The sequence below is a fragment of the Dryas octopetala genome, chromosome 9 (assembly GCF_963921425.1).
Source record: "Dryas octopetala chromosome 9, drDryOcto1.1, whole genome shotgun sequence".
Classification (NCBI taxonomy): domain Eukaryota; kingdom Viridiplantae; phylum Streptophyta; class Magnoliopsida; order Rosales; family Rosaceae; genus Dryas; species Dryas octopetala.
In genome coordinates, this window is record NC_141374.1 from 11785948 (window position 1) to 11810760 (window position 24813).

Sequence of the window (24813 nt, forward strand, 5' to 3'; positions counted from 1 at the left end):
TGTGCAAATTATATTTACACACTCATGAATATAGCAAGCACTGCATATATAATGAAGTAAAAGAATTCTGAAAAAGGCCGGAAAAATAAAGTCTTAATAACAGACTGAGAGATATGAATTTTTTGTTTGAGGTACATTTCTTTTTCTTTTTTTTTTTCGCCAGTGTTTGGGGTACTTTTCTAAAGATTTTTTTTTTTGTAAACTAAAAATATATATATCTATCTCATTCAAAACCAATTGATAATAAGTGGAATAATTTAAAATAATATTATATATTGTAAGATAAAGATTTATATTCTGGATATGAGCTACTCTCGACATCAATTTTTCACCATCTCGATGAAATCTAGATATAGCAGAGATAATTCGTCAAAGGGAACTAATTATTTGTTGGTATGGGTTTAATTAATTTTATGCTAAATATTGGGATGCATGGTATTTGCAAAACAGATCGAGTACTCTTCTCAAGTGTAGAGACAAGTTGTTGAAGAAGTAAATATGGTTGATGAGAATGTTCCACACAAACTCTACTACAACTTAATTAAAACCATGGCCCAATTGAAATGGGCACATGATCGAGAGGGTCCGGAAACAATGGGCGCAGCAAATGAGTAAGACAGTATAGGGTGGTACAAACGCCAATTAAGATCACGTTTATTCCTTTAAGGAAGCAATAATTATTAATTTATTTCCAAAGGTTATCATTTGAAAGGTTTACAAAGCTAAGAAGCGTACTACATATTTCATCATTAGTTTCATAATTGTCAAATGTCTTGTATGGATGGTAAGGCGGTATATATGTATGTATGTTCCCTCTTGCATATACCAATTAATAATCAACTCGCTCAATCAAGCAATATTGAACCACTTATCAACTTTCAAGTCACTATTATCAAATGTCTTTAAGCCTCAGATATTCAAAGACAAATTAAGCATTGATGAACGAATTGGGTGCATGCCATGGCCATTTATTTGAAGAAAAAAAAAAAAGGTTTCAAACATGCAGTTGAATGTGGTAGGAGACATGCATTTTGTGTGAGAAGGAAATTCAATGGTTTTTTGTTATGCTTTTTTACCATAATATTCACCCTAATATTCAAATGTTCTAATGATTTAGGGGTATAATTATCATTGTCTAATTGACGAAAAAGGTTATCTCAATTATTCTACTTACATATAATATAAAAAAGCTGGAGTAATGTTAATTATTAATACCTCTATTAGCCTCTTGCACTTCAAAGTTCAAACTTTATAGAGTGCGCGCAGTAAGCTAAATTAATGCAGTGCAATTATTTTGACGGTGGTCAAAATTTTATGATATATATAATATATATGATCGAATGTCGAATCCAACAAAAAAGAAAACAAAAATAAATGACGTGGTGGTTGAGACAAGGAAGGATACGTTTGTGACTTGTGAGTCATGGTTATATATATATGTACACTACCTAAAATTATGAATAACCTAAACTATTATTTGTTGTACCATTTAAACTGGAATTATTTATTAATAAGCCACAACATATAATATTTTTTAGTCATAAATTCAAACTTCTAATTTATTTATTTTTAAGCAAAAAAAAAATATTTTTAAGTCAAAATTCAAGAAAAATCAAGTATGGAGCAATGTCCCACATCGAAAAACTAGAATTTAACATATGTGCTTATAAGGTCTTAGATCTCTCTACTCATTGTTAATTGGTTAATTTTGAATTAGATGCTAAAATTCTATCATTTTTCTCTATGCATAGGGTAATATACGTACTTAGTTTTGATCGGATCGATCCACGGGACTTTGTTAATTTACTATTTCAATTTGGCAAAAATATCATGAGGCTTATTGGTAAAAAAAGAATCGATCATCAATCATGAGGCTTCGAACTATTAAAAAATGCATGGAAAAGCAAAACCATTATGGTGCTGAGATTTGAGAAATTAGCAAAGAAAATCAAAGAGAGAGGAAGGGAATATTTTGTAAATTGCTGGAGCTCACGCCAAAAGCTCTGGAGCAGTATATTCATATATATCTATTCATCAGTACAATGAATGTGGGCCTTTTGGCTGTTGCAACAGAAATGTGGAGGAGAGCCTATAACCTCTACCTCACCAAAGAAGCAATGCCCTATAAGACACTGCCATCTGTCCAATTGACAGCTATATTCACTAACAGTTTAATTAAAACTATTATATACATTTAAGTAACTAATTCATACCAAAACTGAATTAGGACATTAGTTAGGAGCCTTAATTCTAACACCCCCTTCTAAGGCCCTAACTGATATAACTCCCAGCTTGTCCCTCAAGTAGCAGAAACGATCCTTAGCCAATGCTTTTGTGAAGATGTCAGCAAGTTGTTCTTCACTCTTGCAGTACAACAGCTCAATTGTCCCCTCTTGAATTGCATCACGAATGAAGTGAAATTTCCTTTTGATATGCTTGGACCTTTGGTGGAAGACAGGATTTTTTGCCATTGCTATTGCAGAGGTGTTGTCACATAACAAAACAGTAGGTTCCAGTTGTTCTTCCCCAAAGTCCTGTAGAACAAATCTCAACCAAACAGCTTGAGTGGTGGCTTCTGAGGCACTCATGTACTCAGCCTCAGCTGTTGAGAGAGCCACACTCTGTTGTTTCACTGATGCCCAAGAGAAAACCCCACTGCCAAAAGAGAAAGCATAGCCTGAGGTGGATTTCATGTCATCTTCATCCCCTCCCCAGTCACTATCACAATAACCAATCAAAACTGCAGAACTACCTTTCTCATATCTGATTCCATAGTCTATTGTTCCTTGTATGTATCTGAGAACTCTCCTGGCAGTACCATAGTGCTTAGAGGTAGGACAATGCATAAATCTAGCCAACAAACTAGCAGCATACATTATGTCTGGTCTAGTAGCTGTTAGATACAGTAGGCTGCCCACCATTTTCCTATACAATTCTTCATTTGCAGGTGCACTTTCATCCTCCTTTTTCAGTTTATCAGTTGCAGCTAAGGGAGTAGTTACTGGATTGCAGTTCTTCAGCCCAAACTTCTCTAATAAGCACAATGCATATTTCTTTTGGTGCACAAAGATACCCCCTTCTTGCTGAATTACTCCCATGCCAAGAAAATGATGCAGCAAGCCTAGATCAGTCATCTCATATTTCATCATCATTTCCTTCTTAAATTCTTCTATCATCTTCTCACAGCTTCCTGTATAGATAATGTCATCAACATAGATTGACACTATCAGAGTTCCTTGGTCCCCTTTGTTTTTCACATACAGGGTAGCCTCACTTGGGCTCTTCTCAAAACCACACTGACTCAAGTAGGAGTCAATGTTTCCATACCAGGCCCTTGGGGCTTGCTTCAGCCCATAAAGAGCTTTTCTCAACCTGTACACTTTACTCTCTTCACCTTTCACAATAAAACCTTCTGGCTGGTCAACATAGACTTCTTCTTCTAGAATTCCATTTAGAAACGCAGACTTAACATCAAGTTGATAGAGTTTCCAGCCCCTTTGAGCAGCCAAAGCAATCAAGGTTCGAATTGTGTCAAGCCTTGCCACAGGGGCAAAGGTCTCATTGAAGTCTACCCCTGGTTTTTGAGTGTAGCCTTTAGCTACCAGCCTTGCTTTGTGTTTCTGGATAGTGCCATCAAGGTTCAGCTTGGTCTTGAAGATCCATTTGACCCCCACAATAGGTTTCTCACTCGGTCTGCTAACCAACTCCCAAGTTTGATTTTTCTCTATCATTGCAATCTCATCCTCCATTGCCTTTTGCCAAGCCTGATCGGCAGCAGCTTCTCTGAAGTTTTCTGGTTCGATGACACTCACCATACATTGTGCAAAAACATCATTGAGATCTCTCCATTTTCTGGGAGTGAAGTCATAGGTTTCTGACAACTTTATGCCTCCTTCAGATTCAGTTGCAGGTGAAACAGTCCTTTGTCTTCCATTTTCATTTGGAGCTATCACACTTTGTGAGTTTGAGTCAGTCAAGTCTTCATTTAGCCTATGACTGGAACATGGAGTAGACAGAAAAGGAGTTGCAGGCACATCTTCTATTTCAGTAGTAGATTCATCTTGTTTGTTGTTCCAAGGAGCATTCACATACAGTGTTTGCCTAGTTTCCCAGTTCCACATTGCATCCTCATCAAATATAACACTTCTTGAAACAACCACCTTGTCGCTTCTCAAGTCAAAGACCCTATAGCCTTTCTCCCTTGTTCCATATCCTACAAATACACCTTGCTGTCCAGTTTCATCCAATTTCTGTCTCAATTGTGCTGGAATGTGAAAGTAGCAAATTGAGCCAAATACCCTTAAGTGCTTTACTCCAGGTTTCCTTCCACTAAACTCTTCGAATGGGGTTTTATTTTCCAAGGCATGTGTAGGGCATCTGTTAAGGAGATACACAGCTGTGTTAACAGCTTCACCCCAAAACCTTTGAGGCATCTTCTTCTCCAAAAGCATAGTTCTAGCCATTTCCATTATGGTTCTGTTCTTCCTCTCAGCAACACCATTTTGCTGAGGAGAATAGGCCACTGTTAACTGCTTTTCAATTCCAAAAGTTTCACAAAACCTCTCAAATTCATGTGATGTATACTCTCCACCCCTGTCACTCCTTAGTTTCTTCAATTTGTAGCCACTTTGCAGTTCCACCATGGCTTTGAATTTCTTGAATATAGAGAACACATCAGACTTGAGTCTAAGGAAATAAACCCAACACATCCTTGTCTTGTCATCAATAAATGTAAGGAAATACCTATTACCTCCAAAGGTTTCAACCATGGGACCACATACATCTGTGTGTACTAAATCTAGTGGATTTTCAGCCCTTCTCACCTTGGTTCTATCAAAAACTTCCCTGTGTAATTTTCCAGTGGCACACCCTTCACACACATGAGCACACTCCATGAGACTTGGCAGACCATACACCATTTCCTTCTCTTGAAGTAGCCTTAAGCTATCAAAGTTCAAATGGCCAAACCGCCTATGCCACTTCCAAGATGAGTCAGCACAAGTAGCCTTGTTAGCCATAATTGGATTCACATTCTCAAATGTAAAAGGAAAACATCGATTCCCTTTCATTTGAATGGTGGCAATAGGTTCTTGGAGTGTTTTGTCTTCATATATACATGCTGTAAAATCACCAAATACAATCCAATATCCATGCTCCACCATCTGTCCTACACTCAGAAGGTTCTCATCTAGCCCTGGCACCACCATCACTTCTGGTATATATCTTGTGCCCCTTTTGGTCTTCACTACAAGAGTACCCTTTCCAGCTGATTGCACAAGTTCTCATGTCCCCATTTTAATTTTGCACCTCACAGTCCTATCGATGTTGATAAGCAAGTCTTCACAGCTGGTCATGTGATTGCTACAACCACTGTCCAAATACCACACATCATTACTCCTCTGCACAGAAGCAACATGACAAGCATAAAACATTGTAGCTGTCTCCTGTGTTTGATTGGCATAATTAGCCACTGGACCCTTCTTGTTTGGCTGATGACAATCCTTCATAACATGACCAAACTTATCACAATTATAACACTTAACTTTTCCTTTAAACCAGCATTCACCAAGATGAGATTTATCACAGATTTTGCATCTTTGTTTCCCTGTGTCAGCACCATTTCCTTGCTTCATTGTATTCTGAGGTTTCGATTCCCATTTTCTAGATTTTCCCTTCCAGTTCTTCTGCCCCTTCTTTACACCATCAGGAGTGAACACTCTATTTTGTGTAGACTGAGTTTTGGGAGAAAAACTCATGCTAGCAAGTGCCCTTTCAGAGTCCATAGCCTCCTCCTCATGTCTTATTAACCTCAGTTCATAACTCTTTAGAGAACTAGCAACCTCATGCACTGATACAGTACGCAAATCCACAGTTCTTTCAATTATCACACACATCGGGTCATACACTTTGGTCAGGCTAATTAAAACTTTCTGAACCATTCTCTCATTTGTTAAATTTTCACCATATTTTTCCATTTGATTTGTTAAATCAAAAAATCTGGAGAAATATGCAGGTAGAGTTTCATTTTCCCTCATTCTCATATACTCAAATTCACGACGTAGACCCTGTAATTTTACTGACCTTGCCTGTTCATCTCCATGGTATTCTTCCTGAAGTAGATCCCAAGCTCCCTTCGCAGTGGTTTGATTCACAATTCGAGGAAATATTTCCTTTGTGACTGCTCCCTGGATGATGCCCAGTGCTTTGGCGTCTTTCATGAGCAGCCCCTCCATGACGGCATCGACCTCTTCTTCATCGTTAACGCCAACTGGTTCTCCTTCCTTCTTTGTTTTCTTTTTCTTTGATTCTGGAACAGTAATCCCTTTCTCTACAATTTTCCAGATCCCATAAGACTTGAAAATTGTAATCATCCTTACCTTCCAGAACTCATACTCTGTTCCATCAAAGATGGGAGCCCGTAGCTCACCACCTGATTCGCCCATTGCAGAAACAAAATGTTTCTTTGTTAAATTTCTCTCAAGGATTCACACAGAAGCAACACCCAGCTCAGATTGAACCTGGCTGCTCTGATACCATGCTGAGATTTGAGAAATTAGCAAAGAAAATCAAAGAGAGAGGAAGGGAATATTTTGTAAATTGCTGGAGCTCACGCCAAAAGCTCTGGAGCAGTATATTCATATATATCTATTCATCAGTACAATGAATGTGGGCCTTTTGGCTGTTGCAACAGAAATGTGGAGGAGAGCCTATAACCTCTACCTCACCAAAGAAGCAATGCCCTATAAGACACTGCCATCTGTCCAATTGACAGCTATATTCACTAACAGTTTAATTAAAACTATTCTATACATTTAAGTAACTAATTCATACCAAAACTGAATTAGGACATTAGTTAGGAGCCTTAATTCTAACATATGGTACTTTTTCTTTTTGGTAACACCATTATAGTACTTTCGAACAATTGATGCACCACGACAAAGGATCAAAATTAAGGCCATATATATATGAACTCCAAACTTTTGTTGCTTGTCGCATTGCACAATATTGCAATTTGCATGCCCTTATTCTTCCCTCTTGTGTTGGCAAACCCAGATTAAATATTAAACATTGCATGCATATCATTTTGCTTATATATGCTGCCCTATCACTCACATTAATCATATACATAATTTCACAACCAAATATGATCTCACCCCCAAAAGTAATCAAAAGAATCAAACTGTACGTTCTCAAAAGCCTGCAAGGTCCATATTTTCAAAGCTCTAGCTTCCTAGAGGTAAAAGTTAGGGGACATGATCAGCTTGTACTGCACTCCCGATCTCTTCTTTATAGAGATGAAGGAAAAGAAGAGAATACTGTACTATTAGTAGTAGCTGTAGCTCCTGTATTTGATGAAGCTGCTGCTGCTTGTACTGCATTAATATCCTGATGATCCCCTTCCACATTAACAACACTGTCCCAGAAAAGAAAGTTAGAAGAAGAACACTGTAGTTGCTGGGACCAAACCCACTCATTCAACTCCATGGCCATCTGATGGTGATGATGATGATCTCCCTCTTGATGATGATGATGATGTTGATGAACTTGATCATCAATGGCTACCATGTTGTCCATGTTCTGATCATCTATCAATGGTGGCAAGTAGTTGATTGTGTCCATGGCACTTGTAGTAGTAAATGCAGATGTTAATGGTGGAGGAGGGAGAGCTTGGACTTGGTGCTGGTTCAGATTCCATGGCACTTCAGAGCTCAAACCCACATTGACCATGTCTTGGAAAAGCTCCGCGGCACGTGCATTGTAATTATCTGCTGCATCAATTGCATTAGTATCAAACATGAATAGGGGGCATGATGTTGATGAAGAGAATAGGGTTTGATGATCTTGATCTGCAGCTGGAGGTTTTGATGTGATCAAATGGTGATCTTGATTTGCAAAATCTAGTTGCTGGTTTGAGTTGTTATAACCCATTTGGGGAATGTTAATTATATGGTCATGATGATGGTGAGCAGTAGGTGCACTAGCGGTGGTTGATGAAGGTGGAGTAGAAGTAGTAGTGGAATTAGGCTTTCTAATCTTCTTTTTGATCCATGAATTCCAGTAGTTCTTTATCTCATTGTCTGTTCTTCCAGGAAGGTGACTTGCAATGTGAGCCCATCTACATATAACAATATCGCACGTCATGATCATGTATATATATATATATATATATATATATCTGAAGATCGATTGATTTTCTCGTATTATATTGTGAATTTAACCGCATATTTAAGAAGAAAGCAAACAATTAAATATCACAGAAGAAGATCATTTCATAAGCATATAAAAGAGCAAATTATATAATTAAGAGTGTATTTAGCACAAAAGAACAATATATTAATTAACTTCTAATTAACATGATTAACGATATATATGTATGTATGTGTACGTGTATGTATGAGAGAGAGAGAGAGAGAGAGAGAGAGAGAGAGAGAGATTTGTGCTGAAATCTTCAATGGCAATTGATTAACCTCTAGCTGAAGTTGACTTGTTAACGTCTGCGAGTACAAAATGTAGGTGACAGGTGCTTAGGGAGCTACTGTACTAGTGATGAATATTGATTATGGACTGGTAGCTCTACATTTTTTAAGCATATATAACTCAATTGGACATTGATTTATATATATGCGAAAACTTGTTTTTAAAGTTTGTTTGTATTCAGTTAGAAGTCCATTTCACTTAAGTTGTTTCCAAACACCCAGAACCTAGCTAGCTCCTTAATTTAATATTCTTTAAACAAGAGAACAAAACGTGACCATATATATGATTTTAAAATATTTGTGAAACATCAATATAAAGTGATTCAAGCAGCTTCAAAAGCACTTCTACAAAAAACCAACAAAGAAAATTAGAACTTCAAATTTACACATTCTAAAAGACAATTTTGGCTTCCCAAAACCGAATTCAGCATGTTTGAAAATAGCGCAATTTTGGAGAGGCTTAATTAAGATATCATCAAGAACTGGTTTTGATGGAATGATTACTTCAAATTTAGAAGGTAATTAAGTAGAATGTAATTAATTAACATTAATACATGATCGAGTTGATTAATTTAAACCTGTTGCCTACAACCCCATGGAGGCTAATAATCAATTTCTCTTCTTCTGGAGTAAATCTCCCTCTTCTAATATCAGGCCTCAAATAATTAATCCATCTCAACCTGCAGCTCTTCCCACACCTTTGAAGCCCTGAAATCAGACACATTAATACAATTAATTAAGAACCCTTAATCAATTAGTAACACTAATTAACACACATAGGGAGAGAGAGAGAGAGAGAGAGAGAGAGAGAGAGAGAGAGAGACCAGCTTTCTCAGGGACTTCACTCCAACAGCCATAGCCATGAGTGGTGATGTATCTGATGAGCTTCTCATCTTCCTCAGGGGACCAAAGCCCTCTCTTAACTTTCTGCTGGTTGCAGCATGAATGGTGACCCATTAATGGCTTGCCTCTCTCTATTCAAATATTCGTTGTTAATATTGTTGCTAGCTAGCTAATTGATCTCCTGATCGATCAAAATATTCTGATGATATTGTTTGATATGAGAGAATTGAGAAAACCTGGTGATCAAATGAGTAATTGGGTCTCTCTCTGCCCCCCTTTAAAAGTAATACAAAGTACACAAGGGTCCGACATTAATTAACTGGATGGGGTCCATGTAATTTCCATGTAACCCTACAATGACATTCCATCAGCTTTACTAAATTATTATTATTATTATTCCATTAATTAATTAATATTACTATTTTCTACGTACAATATATATCTGTATTGTGTAACCAACTTCTTCACGAACTCTTTCCTCCAAATCATCATATATGCCATTGCCGGTGGTTTCACACACCAATCTTTCTCTTGCTCTAGCTGCTACTGTGAAGCAACTCTCGATCTTCTAGTTATAACCTCCCACCAATCACTTTGTGCCACGTACCCTGTATTTCAAGCAGCCTATAGATCAGAAATGATTGGGAGAAAGAAGGAAGGCACTGTATTAATTCTGTGAGCCTTACTTGTTGGTCAAGGAGCAATGTATTAATGCATTGAAAATTTGACAAGGGGTGATTTTTATGTGACTATCAATCAATCAATTAACCTTATTACTTGATTGCACTTGCTCATTAATTTGTACCTAACTTATAATATTTAGCTGAAGAAAACTATAATACTTAGATTTCAAGTTTTTCCCTTTGATATAAACTTTATGACCGAGAGTACTATAATTTATTAGGACAAAAACAAAACAATGCATAGTAGGATGTCTGCATGCAGTACACTTGCAACATACTTTTCCATATTATATTATATGTACTAAAACGTGACACCAAGCCAATTTTTATTAATGTTTTTCTCTATTAATAATTTAGGGTAGGGGAAAGAAGCTAGAGTAGAACTTTTTCTTTTGTGATTATGGGTAGAAAGGCAATTTGTGTTAACGAGTTGTATTTCTGTCATATTATTTTTCATTTATGTCATATCAATAGCTAATTATAATCTGACTTATTGAATTAATTGCGTCAAATGAGTCAATGGTAACCCAATTCGTTTATTAATCGTGTCATGTTCGAATTAATCCATGTATTTTGCGAGATAAAAACTTAAAACTGAATGAGCTCGATCCCTTTATTTCTAAGCCAAACTTATTACTGATACATTATATATTGTTCCAAAGTGGACTTTGAAGCATTCAAGGAAGATCCTTGAGGCATCCTAATGTGCATCTTGAGACATTCCAAAGTTATTTGTACGTGTTTGATATTAATCCAATTTATTTAGCATTGTCAAGTAATTTAATTAACGTTATTTTGTTTCGAATTCAAGCTAGCTAGTAGTATTATCGTGTTGTATTAACAATTGACAGTACTTCTAATTGTTAATTAATCTAGCTCTATCGGTGGATCTACATAGATAATCGCTTGCCTTTCTTTGTTAGTTTTTCTTACAAATTAATAATAAGCAAAAGAATAAAGATTATAAGTTCTCACAAATTAAGAATATAGATATCCATTACCAAGTTTATAATTTAATGTAAAAATGAATGATTCTAACTTCTAAGCACCATATAGATATTCTTGTTCAGTTAGGGGACATAGGGAGACCTCATGAAAATGAAACCACTCAATTCTGATTTTCCTTAATACTTACTTAATTATAGGTTAATCATATTCCCTTCATTTAAACTATTCAAGGAATGTACCGGCCAAAAAAAAACTATTTAAGGCATGCATGACGTCATCCAAAAATTAATATTTTCATCATTAATTATGTGACGACGGCATCACGTAATTCATGAATTCCAAATCAAATATTAAACAGTGGGTCAGTTTAATTAATTAGTTCCTCATATATGGCTTCCAAAACAATCATTAATTGGACATTGAGAAGGACAAATGTAATTTGTTCCTATATGCATGACTATTTAAAGAGTATACATGTAACATTGATCGATTAATACTATTAATATATATTAAATACTCTTTATTAATTTGCTTGCACTTGTTTAATTTTTTGCTTTATTTACAAGAAATGAACACAGATCAAATATATATGTAGTGTATGAATAACGTCTATAGATACACAAAATATAATTAATTAACATGTTTGACATGATCATATCGATCCCAATTGGTTCTGCAACAACTCCTTGATTAGACTCACTCGTGTGTATTTTTTTTCTTTTGACTTTAGGGGGTTACATACTTAGAAACTAATCACAGTTTGCCTCATTTTCCACAAAGGCAATTGAAAAAGCTTTTCTGGCTGCTTCACTTACTTGCACCAATTTACATTTTGCACGTTACCGTCAGATCATGAGATGAGAAATTTCAATATAATTAATTTGTCATTTCAATTTTACTCTGGCAGTCTGGCCTACGTACCTTTTTGATTTGGAAAACTTATAATCAGAATTATCTTCCTACATTGTGCTTTTCAATTTTATTTAACTAGTAACGTAGAGTTATACATTAAAGTTATTGGTGATGATTGAAATTTAACGAGGAATGAATAGAAAAATAAACATTTAAGAAGATATATTTATATATATATATATATTTTACAAAAAGAATCAAACCTATGATCTTAATAATATATAGCATGCACACCCCACCCCATGCCACTAGAGTAGACAAATTAAATTGTCATTTTTTTGTGATGAGGCCAAAATATTCAGTGCATAACCAAGTTAGTCAATAGTCATGAATTAATACACGTCTTGATTGCCAAAAACACATGATGCATGCTTGTTGATCACAAGCAGGAGGAACTGTACTAATCAATATGTACAATTAATCTGATGATCTAAATTAACAAACATATATATTATTTTTTCTATAAAATAAAGGGCATATATAAGAATTGGCTGAAATATTATACAGAAGCGTGTTAAGGAGACAAGGTCCTTGTCTTAGCTCTGACATGAATGATGAATCCAAACGATTAGTTAGAACGTGGAACACAAAACTAGCTATATATGTATTTGTTTGTATAATTTCTCTGCTGGTCGGGTTTGTTTGTACAGTTTGATATGGCAGTCTAAACGTTTTTATACGTAGTTTTAGATATATTAATATATAGAGAGATGAGATAGATGATCGATATATATGTGCAGCGATGTATCGTTCGATCGAGTAGTGGTACTGAAAGCGAAGGGGATGATGCAAATGATCTACCACATTTGATGTGAGGATAAGAATTGAAGTGACTTTTGCTTGGATGGATCGCAAGCTAAACTTTGAAACTAATATTTATGCATACATATGTACAATTAATCATTTTTAAAAAGGACCCTTTTGATTTTATATTTAAGTTTAATTAATTAGGCGAGGAGGAACTGATGATGAATTGATGATGATTATTATTATTATTATTCTTAGCTTTAAGGAGGAGCAATGGAGTAGTACTGACATTGGGCCCTACCAATTGGGGTTTTTGAAACTAGTGATTAGTGAGAAAAGGTATTGGGACTGTGCCTTTATAAGCATGGTTGGTTAACTCATTAAGTCATGGATGAAATGTCTCTACCATAACATAATTAAGCACTTTAATTCCCATTCATTACCTAAATATGTATTGTACATTGTCTCCCAATCTTAATTATCATCTGCTTAAGTATAATAATGGCTTTAATTAATCCTTTGCGTACCCTACATGATGGATCTTAATTTGTATGTATGGACCCCACCTAAGTTCCTTATATATCTTGGCCAATCTTTCCCCAAATTGAATCATGCCTGACCCCCCTTTCCAACAATGGACGTTTATACTCTTTGAGTCTTGAATGTTGGTTTCCTTTCTCTTGAAAAAGTTGTGACATGAACATGTCAAGAATTGGATTATGGGTGTTATTTATTATGGATATTGAAGCAAATTTGGCCTACTCTTTACAAAAAAAAATGCAAAAGAAAAAAAATTAAGAAGGGAAGAAAAGGAGTTCCAAGTATGTACGTTTGTGGATAAATACTTGGGCTTCATGCTGCTGTGACCTCTACAAACCATTTTTGTCCTTTTTTCTTTTTGCCAATTTTTGGGGGGGGTTTTCTCACTTTTGGTCGATCTGGTTCTTTTAAACATTTAATTTATCTGGGTTTTTTTGGTCGAAATTTAGATGGGCCGGAGATATAAAAGAGAAATTGGATGGGCTGGAGGAAGTGCAATCATCTACTAGAGCCTATAACTCATAAGCCCATTTATGCTAAAACAGAGTATAACCCAATCTACCAATCAATCACACTCCGGTAGTACGGTCATAACAAATTTTTACAAATTTCAAACACCAACTGAGGTGGCAGACCATATGATAGTGTGAGATGTATATAATAGTTTAAATTTGGTTAGTCCAAATGGTGAATGAGAATAAAAAAAATGAGTTAGCAGTAGGATATGTTAAAGAGTTCGACTCTTTCTAATGTAACCAAAAAAAAAAAAAAATGTATACAAATAACTTATGTTTTGTTCACTAAATTATATGACAATGTAATAATGTATATTTGTTTAAATCTAAACCCACCTTGAATGTGCTTTATTTATTTTTAACAAGTAAAATACTGACATGAGTACTGATATATTATTTGGTAGCCAATGAGTATAATGTAAAAAAAGTTTAGGCTTACTCAAAATCTTTGTTGAACGGTTGAACCCAAGAAATTCTTGGGAACAATATATAGTTATATATACCATGTTATCGTACTAACATGATATCAAAATCTAGCCTTAGAGAAGTCTTTGGGGTTAATCAAAGTGGTAAAAGTTGATGAGATAAGAGTTAAGATTATGATAAGTTCAGAATATGATTCCTCTCAAAGTAACTCCCAAAGTAACGAAAAAAAAAAAAATCCAGCCCTAGAAAAATCAAAATGAGCCAATTATTTGGTTACCCAAGCCAGTGGTGTCTGGCATGATTGTTTTCTATATATAAGGGATCGATATATGTGGGAAGGTTTTAGCCATATATATCATGAATTAAGTAATCTAGACAGTATCTGAGAAAGCAGCTTCCATATTAGATGAAGATGGTGCATTAATTTCATCCACCTACTCCAGCTGGTGGTCCTAGATCAACAGTACTGTACCAAAAATGAATGTTTAAATTACACTGTAATTGCTGGCCCTGAGAATTATGAACCAATGCATTCAGACATTCACCATTGAAATCTCTCCTCCCTCATCAATATTGCTACAGGATTCCACTTGAACCATTTTTCCATTAATGGTACTTCCTATCAGGGATGGCACAAAATTCCCAATATCCATGTTTGTAAAAGGTACTGCTGTAGAGGGAAGGGCTTGAACTTGATGCTGGTCCAAAATCAATGTCCCATTGTTGAGTAGAAAATAATGCTGATGCTCTGCTTGTACAATATTGTTGTTGTTTGCATGAGTAGTAGTAGTAGTAGTAGTAATTGTAGTAGTCTGATCAAGTGATATTGTAGTTGACTTTGTAACGATCAAAATTTGGTTCACAAATTAAGTCTTGTTGGTTTGGATGAATACAACCCATTTGGGAATGCTGATGATGATCAATGTTGGAAGCAGATGTGGTGATGATGGGTGGCGAATTAAGAAGGCTTCTCTATCATCTTTTTGATCCATGAATTCCAGTAGTTCTTTGTCTCATTGTCAGTTCTTCCAGCCAGGCAGTTTGCTATATGTGCCCATCTACAATTTTATTTCTGAATCCATGTTGGAACATATATATATGCATTATTACGTCCTAATTAAAAGAACATGTAGATCTCTGGATGTACTATTAGCTAGCTGGAATTGAAATTAATTTAAGAGTTACGAAAGATCAGTGGTTTAATTGAGAGGGAAACACTAGAAATCTAGAATGATAATCAATCACTTAAAGAAATAAGGTAAATGCATATATAATAATTCATGTAACGAGTGTATATATTAACTGACATATATATCAACCAATCAATTTGATTCTGAGTGAAACATAAATTTTTAAATTAAACACTTTTATGAACTCATATATAACATATGTATTTTTTGTTTTTGGGTGCCACAAAGTGAAAATTAGAGTGCAATTAAATTAATTGATAGAGTTACTTAAACCTGTTCCCTAAAACCCCAAGAAGTCTTATAATGAATCAATTTCTCCTCCTCTTTTGATATCAGGTGATCTCAAGTACTAGTTCAGCCATCTCAACCTACAGCTCTTACCACACCTTTCAAGCCCTAAATCCACACAAAAAAAACAAAAGCCTTATCACAAATAAGTAAGGCATGCATGCAAATAATGTTACCAATTTTTGTGTGTTTGAGAGAGAGAGAGAGAGTTTGGGTGACCAGCTTGTTCAGGTACTTTTCTCCAACAGCCATGGCGGCGATATGTATCTAATGAGCTTTTCATCTTCCTCAGGGGAACAAAGGCCTCTCTTAACCTTTCTTTGTTTTCAGCAGTAATGGTGATTGGTGACCCATCATTGTTAATTGCTCTCCTAATAATACTCTAATTTTTTTTTGGTTGCCTCAAAATAGAGTTTGAATGGGAATTAAAATTGATCGAATTGGGCCTTGCAAGTGTTGGGTCCCTCTCTCCCTACCCTTTTAAAAGTAAGAGAGAAGTACAAAATGGGCCAACCTTTTCAACATGATGGGGCCCATGTAAAATCTCCCGGAGCTCCATCTAACCCTCAAATCGACATCCCATCCACTCTGATAAATTTGATCTGAGTTCCTGTTTCTTTTTGTGGTCGAATCTCAGTTCCTATTTGATCTTATAACATCTTGCTCTTAATTTCTTTTCTATTAGATTTCATCTTCTCCTCATTGTCCTACCCTGCCGTGGTAGCTTTAATTTGAAGTTAAAACCATTTATTTGGAATACTTCAAAACAAAAGTTTCTCAACCTTATTTGTGTAACAAATTAATTAACAAGATCTAATTATTCTCTTTTACTTTTTATCTTTATAAGACAGTTAAGATGTACGAGAACTATTTGTATCTGTTAACTACATATTATAAATCACATTTTTGATGTATAGGTGGGATTTAAGTCCTTTCTCTACCATCAATCAAACTCTCCAGAATTTGATCACATAACTATTAGCTAGGCTCTAGTAATTTTCTGACCAAAAGAAGAAAATTGCAAGTAATTTGTGAATAAAATTGGACTAGCTCCCTATGAGAAAAATAGGCTAGTTTAATTAGTGGGTTATTAGTTCCTATGAAGGCCCAAATGGCCCAAAGAGTCCATCACCTCAACCCAAATGGATTTATACATTTTGATGTTGTTAAAGAAGAAGAGTAATTCTATGGACACCCTAAAACCCAGCCTCCAAATTTTGAGTCCAAAAATTTTCATTTTTGTCTCTATAATTAAGAAGGGGTTCTTGGCCAAAAAAAAAAAAAAAGAAGGGGTTGTACACAGGTTTAATTATTTTACTTTCTTTTTTTTTTTTTTTCTAATTTTAATTGTAAGGACAAAATTATGAATTTTGGATTAGAAGCTGAGTGTCCAGAGATCAATTAAGGGTGTCCATAGATATCACTAAGAGAGAGCAAAGTTGTTGGTGACTTGGTGTATCATATCAAACATATGGGGCCTGGAGGATGGAACCATAAGTTGTTTAGCATGGAATACATAAACAGCTTTCAAAGATGATTGGGCCTAGATGATATATTAAAGAATAACTAAAAAGTAATAGGGAACTCTCCCCCTTCGAGTGAGAGTCTTTTCCAACCTTAAACCCTACGCTAGGGTTTCCTCGCCTGACGGCTAGGCTGTTTAAGGTTTCTCTTCCCCCAAACGACCAGTTGGGGTTTTCTCTTCAACACTCTGCCCTGGTGGTGCAACAGCGAGAGTGAGTTTCAATGGAAGAAATACAGACTAGTTTCTCCAAATCTTTAACGCTCACCGAAGAGGAGGTGGAGCCAATTTCGGTGCGGGCGACGACCCCGACGATCAACCAGGAGGTGCTGCAACGTAGCTTGATTGGCATGGTGCTGACTGCGAAGCCTTTCCACCGGGGTGCTTTCAAGAACTCGATGATCCGCCTTTGGGATGCTTTGGGTAACGTAACGGTGATGGACTTAGGCCCGAATCTGTTCCTGTTTATGTTTGCTTTTAATGAGGATAAGGAGCGTGTGATAAGGCAAGCACCGTGGACTTTTGATAAGGCTCTTGTGCTCCTTGAGGAACCAGATGGAAGTGTGATGCCATCTCAGATGCGGCTCAGGTATGCGGACTTCTGGGTACAGTGCCACAATATCCCCTTTCTATACATGACGGAAGAAATCGGGAAGTTGATAGGAGATGGGATTGGAAAATGCTTGGAGGTCGGAGAAGGCACTGAGTCACATATGGTGGGACGGTTCACACGAATCCGCGTCCGGCTGGACGTAAGTAGGCCGCTGGCAAGAATAAAAAAGTTGCTACTGGAGGATGGGTCAATGGTCAGAGTCGAATTTAGATATGAACGCCTCCCACCATTTTGCTATGAGTGTGGGAGGATTGGACACAACTTTGCAGCCTGTGAACACAAGATGGAAGGTAATTCACATACCCGAGATAGACAATGGGGGGTATGGCTGAGAGCCATAAGCGAAGGAGGGAAGTTCCTCCCATCTGAGGTTGGACGACAAGATGGAGCAGAAGCTGAAATTGAGCAGCTAGTTGAACAGGTGGTGGACAGGGAAACCTCAAGGGCTGGTGCAGACATTACAAATGCCACAAACAAAGGCCAGGAAACACTTTCGAAGGCGGATGCAAGGGGAACTGCGGACACCAACCGATCCCGAGAACGGGAACGAACAAAAATTGACACCACTTCGGTGCCAAACCTCTCGGAAAACATGACAACGCTCATAAGGGATAATCCAGTGACGGGGAGAAAAGGAAAAAAGATTTTACACAGTGAGAGTCCCACAGAAATGGTGGTAGGGGATCGGGCTATGGAGAAGCAACACGCTTTGGCCCGGGGGACTGATGGGGAGCGAAAGGAAGGGGACAAAGTACAGAAGGAGACGGAGAAGGAAAAAATGTGGAGGGGGCAAACAGCGGGGGATAGTAAACCACCCACCTTGGATGTCGAACAGGCTCTGGCGGCATCAAGGCAGAAAATAGCACATGTGATGGCAGAGCTAAAAGATAAGCAAGGGGGTACCCCCCCCACACCCCTAAATAAGTCGGGCAACCCGAACTCCTCGGCTCACAATTTGGGGCAACTATTTCAAAAAGTGCTACAACCAATAATGGGGAAAACCACCCCACCCACCTCTAATGTACCCCAGCAGGGGGTGGCCCAAAGTAGTTGGAAGAAAAGCCAGGCAGGGGAAAAGAGAACGCACTACCGGGTGATAGGTACCAAGCCAAACAGGATGGCGGGGCGGTAGGGGACAAGAGGAAACTGAAGGAGGACAATAATAAGTCAAGCCCCCCAAATAAAAAAGGACGAGTTATGGTGACTGTGACTGAAGCTCTATTGACTTCTGACGTGGTGGGAACCGGCAAGCCGGCCCACCACGAGAAATGATACTCCTAAGTTGGAATGTCCGGGGTCTTCGGCAACCTCGGACATTCGACTCTCTCAAATTCCTGGTGAGAGACAAAAGGCCGGACGTCATTTTTCTCATGGAAACAAAAATGACGGAAAAACAAATGGAGAAATTGAACTTTCAATTAGGAATGAAGGGCTCTATGCGTGTAGGGCGCCGAGGTCTGGGTGGGGGGATGATTATGCTCTGGAGGCATGACTGGGACCTCCATCTGATATCCTACTCCCCGGGCCACGTGGACATGCAGATTGTGAATCCCAATCGGTTCTGTTTCCGCTTAACAGGCTTCTATGGAAATCCGGTGACCACTCAACGGAAGCACTTCTGGGACCTCCTTCGAAGACTCCACAGTGTACGAACCGGGCCCTGGATGGTGTTTGGGGATTTCAATGAAATCACGTCATGGAAAGAAAAACGTGGTGGCTGTGACCGACCCTCAAGACAAATGAATGCCTTTCGGGAGGCCCTTATGGACTGCAACTTAGCTGACGTTCCTTTTTCAGGCACCCCTTTCACCTGGGAGGCTACACGGGATGGGCAGAATTTTATTAGCGAGAGATTGGATAGATGTGTTGTTAATGCTGCCATGCGCTCCAAATTTGAGTCAATTTCCACCCACCATCTTCAGGTGCCGGGCTCGGACCATATCCCCATTTTGGTACGGGTCATGCACAAGTATACACTATTGCGGCGTTTGGGCACTCGACGCTTCCACTTTGAACACAGGTGGTGCAGGGAGGAGGGATGTGAAGAGACCATCAGGCAGGCATGGCGTCGCTCTGGCTCTCATGCCCTCTCGGCGGTGCAAGGGGTTAATCAATGTGCTGAGAGACTAAAATCCTGGAGCTCTACACTCTTCGGGGCTAGGAAGCAGGAGATCAGAAAGATCCAAAACAAAATTGAACTACTTAAGGCCCAACAAAAATCTTCCTCTCAGTATCATGTGCTTAAAGGCTTAGAAAGAACTCTGGGATCCTTGATCGAACAGGATGAAATATATTGGCGACAACGGTCCAAAATCACCTGGCTCAGGGAGGGAGATAAAAACACCAAGTTCTTTCACGAGCAGGCAAAGGCAAGGGGGCGCCGGAACTATATTGAAGGCCTTTTCAACCACCAAAATGACTGGATTACTGATGACACTGACATTGGAGGTATGTTTTGTGATTATTTTACCAATTTGTTTACTAAGACGGGAGGGCATGATATGAACAGATTGCTTGACATGGTGGAACCGAAAGTCACGGATCAAATGAACTCTATGCTTCTCCGCCCCTTCCAGCGAGACGATATCGAGAAAGCCCTCCATCAGATGTACCCCACAAAATCGCCAGGCATGGATGGTATGCCGGCACTGTTCTATCAGCAGTATTGGCATATAGTGGGCGATGAGGTGGTTCACTTCTGTTTGCAGGTCCTAAATGGCAACGACAGTGTGGCTTGTGTCAACGAGACCCTCATTGCTTTGATCCCGAAAGTCGCAGAACCTAGAAGGGTGGCCGAGTTCAGACCGATTAGTCTCTGCAATGTGCTATATAAACTGGTAGCAAAGACTCTTGCTAACCGCCTTAAGGATGTCTTGCCCATGGTGATCTCGGAAAATCAAAGCGCCTTCGTGCCTGGGCGCTTGATTGTTGACAACGTGGTAATTGCTTTTGAAACAACTCACTCAATAAAGACTCAGCCGGCATCTGCCACCCCCAAAATGGCATTAAAGCTCGACATGGCAAGGGCATACGACCGGGTTGAGTGGACCTTCCTTGAAGCTATGATGCTTCGTCTTGGGTTTCAGCCTCGTTGGGTAGGAAAAATTATGGATTGTATCACCACGGTGCAACTTGCTGTGCTTTGGCGGGGCACCCCTTTCGGGAACATTTCTCCACAACGGGGGTTGCGACAGGGCTGCCCACTATCTCCCTATTTATTCCTCCTATGTGGGGAAGGGTTGACTGCCCTCTTAAATGATGCCGAGCGGAGGGGCGCTCTAATGGGTGTCAAGGCGGGCATACATGCTCCTCCCATCTCGCATCTTTTCTACGCGGATGACAGCCTGCTCTTCCTGGAGGTCACCACGGGTGCTGCTAGGGAAATAAAGAGGATCTTGGAAACCTATGAGCAAATTTCGGGCCAACAAGTGAACTTTGACAAGTCGGCCATTTGTTTTAGCAACAATGCTGACTCTACTCTCCGAATAATCTCTTCTCAAGTTATGGGGGTTCCTGTAGTAGATTGCCATGAAAAATATCTGGGACTCCCAACGATTGCTGGAAAGGAAAAAATAAAACTCTTTCAATCGGTCAAAGACCGTGTCTGGCAGCGTGTGAATGGCTGGAGTGAAAAGTTTTTATCAAAAGCAGGAAAAGAAGTTCTCGTAAAAGCAGTGATTCAAGCCATACCTACGTACTACATGAGCCTCTTTAAAATGCCAAAGGGCATCTGCAAAGACATCACCTCTATGGCATCTCGTTTCTGGTGGGGGAAAGCAAACAATGGGAAAGGGATGCACTGGCTTCGCTGGGATCGCATGTGTATGCCAAAATTTGAGGGGGGCTTAGGCTTTCGGGATCTACAATACTTCAATATGGCCTTACTCGCCAAGCACGGCTGGCGCCTCATCACTGCCCCCAACTCTCTGATGTGCAGAGTCCTGAAAGGAAAATACTTTGCTAGTGGCAATTTCATGGCAGCTCGTCTTGGCGCTCGGCCATCTTTTTTCTGGCGATCTTTACTGTGGGCTAGGAGGGTACTGGATGAGGGAGTGAGGTGGAGAGTGGGTAATGGCGAATCCATCTCAGTGTACCAGGACAAGTGGCTTCCAACGCCATTCTCATTCCGTGTCCAATCACCCCGGACACTTGATGAGAACACCCGGGTCAAAGATTTGTTTAGCTCAGTTGGGGTCTGGAACTCTACTCTCCTATATCAACATTTCTGTGTCGAGGAGGCGGATATAATAGCAGGCATCCCGCTGGGCCATCTCGGGCAGGAGGACAAATGGATTTGGCACTACACTCGAAATGGAACATACAATGTAAAAAGTGCCTATTGGGTTGCGATGACTAGAATGGATACCAGAAGAGCTGCCTCTTGCTCCTCCAATGCTTCGCAACAGACTTTCTGGCGAAAAATCTGGAAAATAAATGTCCCTGAAAAAATCAAACTGTTCTTATGGCGCTGCTGCAAAAACATTATACCTTGCTTTGCTCTCCTCTTCCAGAAAAACATTGCTCCCCAACCCCAATGCCCGCGGTGCTGGAAGAAACCGGAGACGATACTCCATGTGATTTGGGAATGCCATGCAGCTAAGGAAATCTGGCGCCAATCTAATTTCGGGGAAGTGGTTGGTTGGCCCATGGGCGGCACGGTAACAGATTTTGTCCAATTTGCACTGGGGGTGCTATCTTCCTCGGAGCTAACAGTGTTTGGTTTTCTTTGCTGGGGTATTTGGAATTTGCGAAATGAATTGGTGCATAATGGCGTTACAGAAACTGCCTCATGCTCTTACAATAGACTGACTATGTATGCTGCGGATTTCTTGGCCGCAAGTGTTCCCCCCCCACGGCCGACCACCACGCAACTGGGACCTCCTGAATGGGAACTGCCAGAGGTGGGCTATGTTAAAATCAATGTGGATGGCGGAGGTTCTGCGAAGAGCCGAATCCGGGGTCTCGGGGCAATTCTTCGAGATAGTAATGGGAGGACACTCTTAATGGCTTCCAAACAGGTCCGAGGGTCCTACTCTCCTCGCACCATCGAGCTCTTGGCCGCCATTATGGGGATCACTTTGGCTATGGACCTAGGACTGTCAAAGATTGTGCTGGAGATGGACGCGGCTGAGGTGGTCAATGACATTCTGGATTCTTCTCAATGCATGGTAGTCGATGGTGTTCTTGTTGATGAAGTCAAGCAACTGCTGGCTTCCTTTGAAGATGGCAACTGCCAATTCCGACGGCGTGAAAGCAACTGGGCGGCGCACAAACTTGCTCACTTTGCTCTTTCGCATGTTGGTGTCCATTTCTGGACAGATGTAATGCCTGAATGGCTTTCTGAAACAGTGTATTCAGACTCTTCTTGAATAAAACTCCCCACTGTTTCTTCTCAAAAAAAAAAAAAGATGATTGGGCCTACTACATTACATATGGCACTCTCACAGCCATTCTCAATATTTTCCCCTATATTTATAGTTTAAGAAACAGTGAGTTCATGTGAAAGAAGCACAACCTATAATTAGCTAGCAAGTGGTACCTCAATTCAAGTGGGTTATGCTGGAATCTCCAATTTTCATAGTTGACCTCATATATACATCCTAAAATGGCTTTCTTTGGAGTTTGGACTGTTGTGTAACTGTATTAATTAATTAATCTGTTGTCAGGGACCTATATGAACCTACCTACCCAATTAAGTAATTAACCATTCAAACCCATATTATAATTCGATTCATATATATATGAATTCTAGCTTATATATAAGCAGACTTAGCACTAGCTTGAGTTTCAACTTTTTGGGCATATATATATGTGTGTGTGTGTGTTTTCAAACATTAAAAAGAATATACAGTTATGTGCCACTTAATTCATGTGAACATCAAGAGACTCAGAGTGATCACATGCCAATTCATGTGACACAAACTGTCCTCATACTCAGATAGCCAGGAAAATGACAATTCTATCAGTAATATACATTTTGATTTAAAACTATATAATACGTACACAGTTACTATATATTACAGATTTAGACAAAACAATAAAATACTTTAGACGGTTCATGTCGTTTTTGTTATGCCAAGCTGCAGTTTGAAAGTGACACAACTGGGCATGGTCTTAATTAGGATTAATAAACTGATAAATTAATCCAACTAAGCAAGCAATCTTTTTCTTTAAAATATATATGGGTCATTATAAGGCAGCTTTTCTGATTATATATCAAGGTATCTAAAATTCAATTGTTGACCACGCCCATACAAGTTCCCGGTGCTCTTTTTTGTTTTGTTTTGGTTATTACTATCTGTCTCATTTTACGCCACAATTAACGATTCAATGACATTGCCATCAATTAATCATCATGATAAAGATAGGGCAACCCCCCAATAATAATAATATTTCTGTAGTTAATTTTATCCAAAAAATTTGATGATCAGTTTTCCATAACCTATGTATGGCCGGCTGTGTATCTCTCACAACTTGTTAGTATTACACGTGGTGCGCGCCCAAATGGCCAAATGGGCTCTTCCATTGCTTGGCTAGCCAAATGTGCCAATTGCTTTGCCAAATATTCCATCTAATTTGGTCTTGTCTTCACCAAAACAATTTTGTTTCCTAATATATTTAGTCCTCGTTTCATGGTCTCGTAATGTTCTTTGAGAAAGCCAAATATATTATTCCTCGCCAAAATAACAAAATCTTATAACCATTTCAAAACATATCTCATATATCAATCAACATGTCCATGTCCAAAACCTAGGCTAGGTTTAAGAGAGAGTTTAGGTACAACAATTGGAGGCCGATTTTGCTCACAATTTTAACTATGGATTCTCATTACCATCTCACTAACCATGTGTCAGATATTTACATCATGATTAACCATGTCTACCATATATAATTGCATTTGTTACAAATATTTAACCAAAGTTAAGTTGTAATATGTATTATGATGAGGTTCGTCCACATAGGGTTAGTCAACGTCTAAAGTCATACTGAAAGGAATAGTCGATAGAGAACATGTGAATATTTCTATACTACCCCTTATTGGTTACCAGGGTCTTGGAGGAGGCCATGCTAGCTAGCTAGTCAATTTATTCATATAAATACCAATTAAA

General features: G+C 38.6%; 2 protein-coding genes and 1 pseudogene across 2 annotated transcripts; all 3 read right to left on the bottom strand.

Moving 5' to 3' along the window:
• Positions 1 to 5282: 5282 nt before the first annotated feature.
• On the bottom strand, positions 5283 to 6443 carry LOC147274100 (uncharacterized). The gene has a single exon (XM_086228307.1). The coding sequence runs from the start codon at positions 6441 to 6443 to the stop codon at positions 5283 to 5285; it is 1161 nt and encodes a 386-aa protein (XP_086084433.1).
• An 844-nt stretch (positions 6444 to 7287) lies between these two features.
• On the bottom strand, positions 7288 to 9434 carry LOC147274101 (uncharacterized). The gene is made up of 3 exons (XM_086255865.1): positions 9302 to 9434; positions 9056 to 9185; positions 7288 to 8116 (listed from the first exon to the last, which is right to left on the bottom strand). Exons 1-3 carry the CDS (start codon positions 9432 to 9434, stop codon positions 7288 to 7290), a joined length of 1092 nt encoding a protein of 363 aa, XP_086111991.1.
• A 5190-nt stretch (positions 9435 to 14624) lies between these two features.
• On the bottom strand, positions 14625 to 15922 carry LOC147274102 (transcription factor MYB122-like; annotated as a pseudogene).
• Between the last annotated feature and the right edge of the window lie 8891 nt (positions 15923 to 24813).

Coding starts and splice junctions, on each gene's coding strand:
- LOC147274100 (XM_086228307.1), bottom strand. CDS start 6,443: ATGGGCGAATCAGGTGGTGAGCTACGGGCTCCCATCTTTGATGGAACA.
- LOC147274101 (XM_086255865.1), bottom strand. CDS start 9,434: ATGGGTCACCATTCATGCTGCAACCAGCAGAAAGTTAAGAGAGGGCTT. Junction 9,186..9,301: donor TGAAGTCCCTGAGAAAGCTG/GTCTCTCTCTCT, acceptor GTCTGATTTCAG/GGCTTCAAAGGTGTGGGAAG. Junction 8,117..9,055: donor CATGGGGTTGTAGGCAACAG/GTTTAAATTAAT, acceptor TGTTATATGTAG/ATGGGCTCACATTGCAAGTC.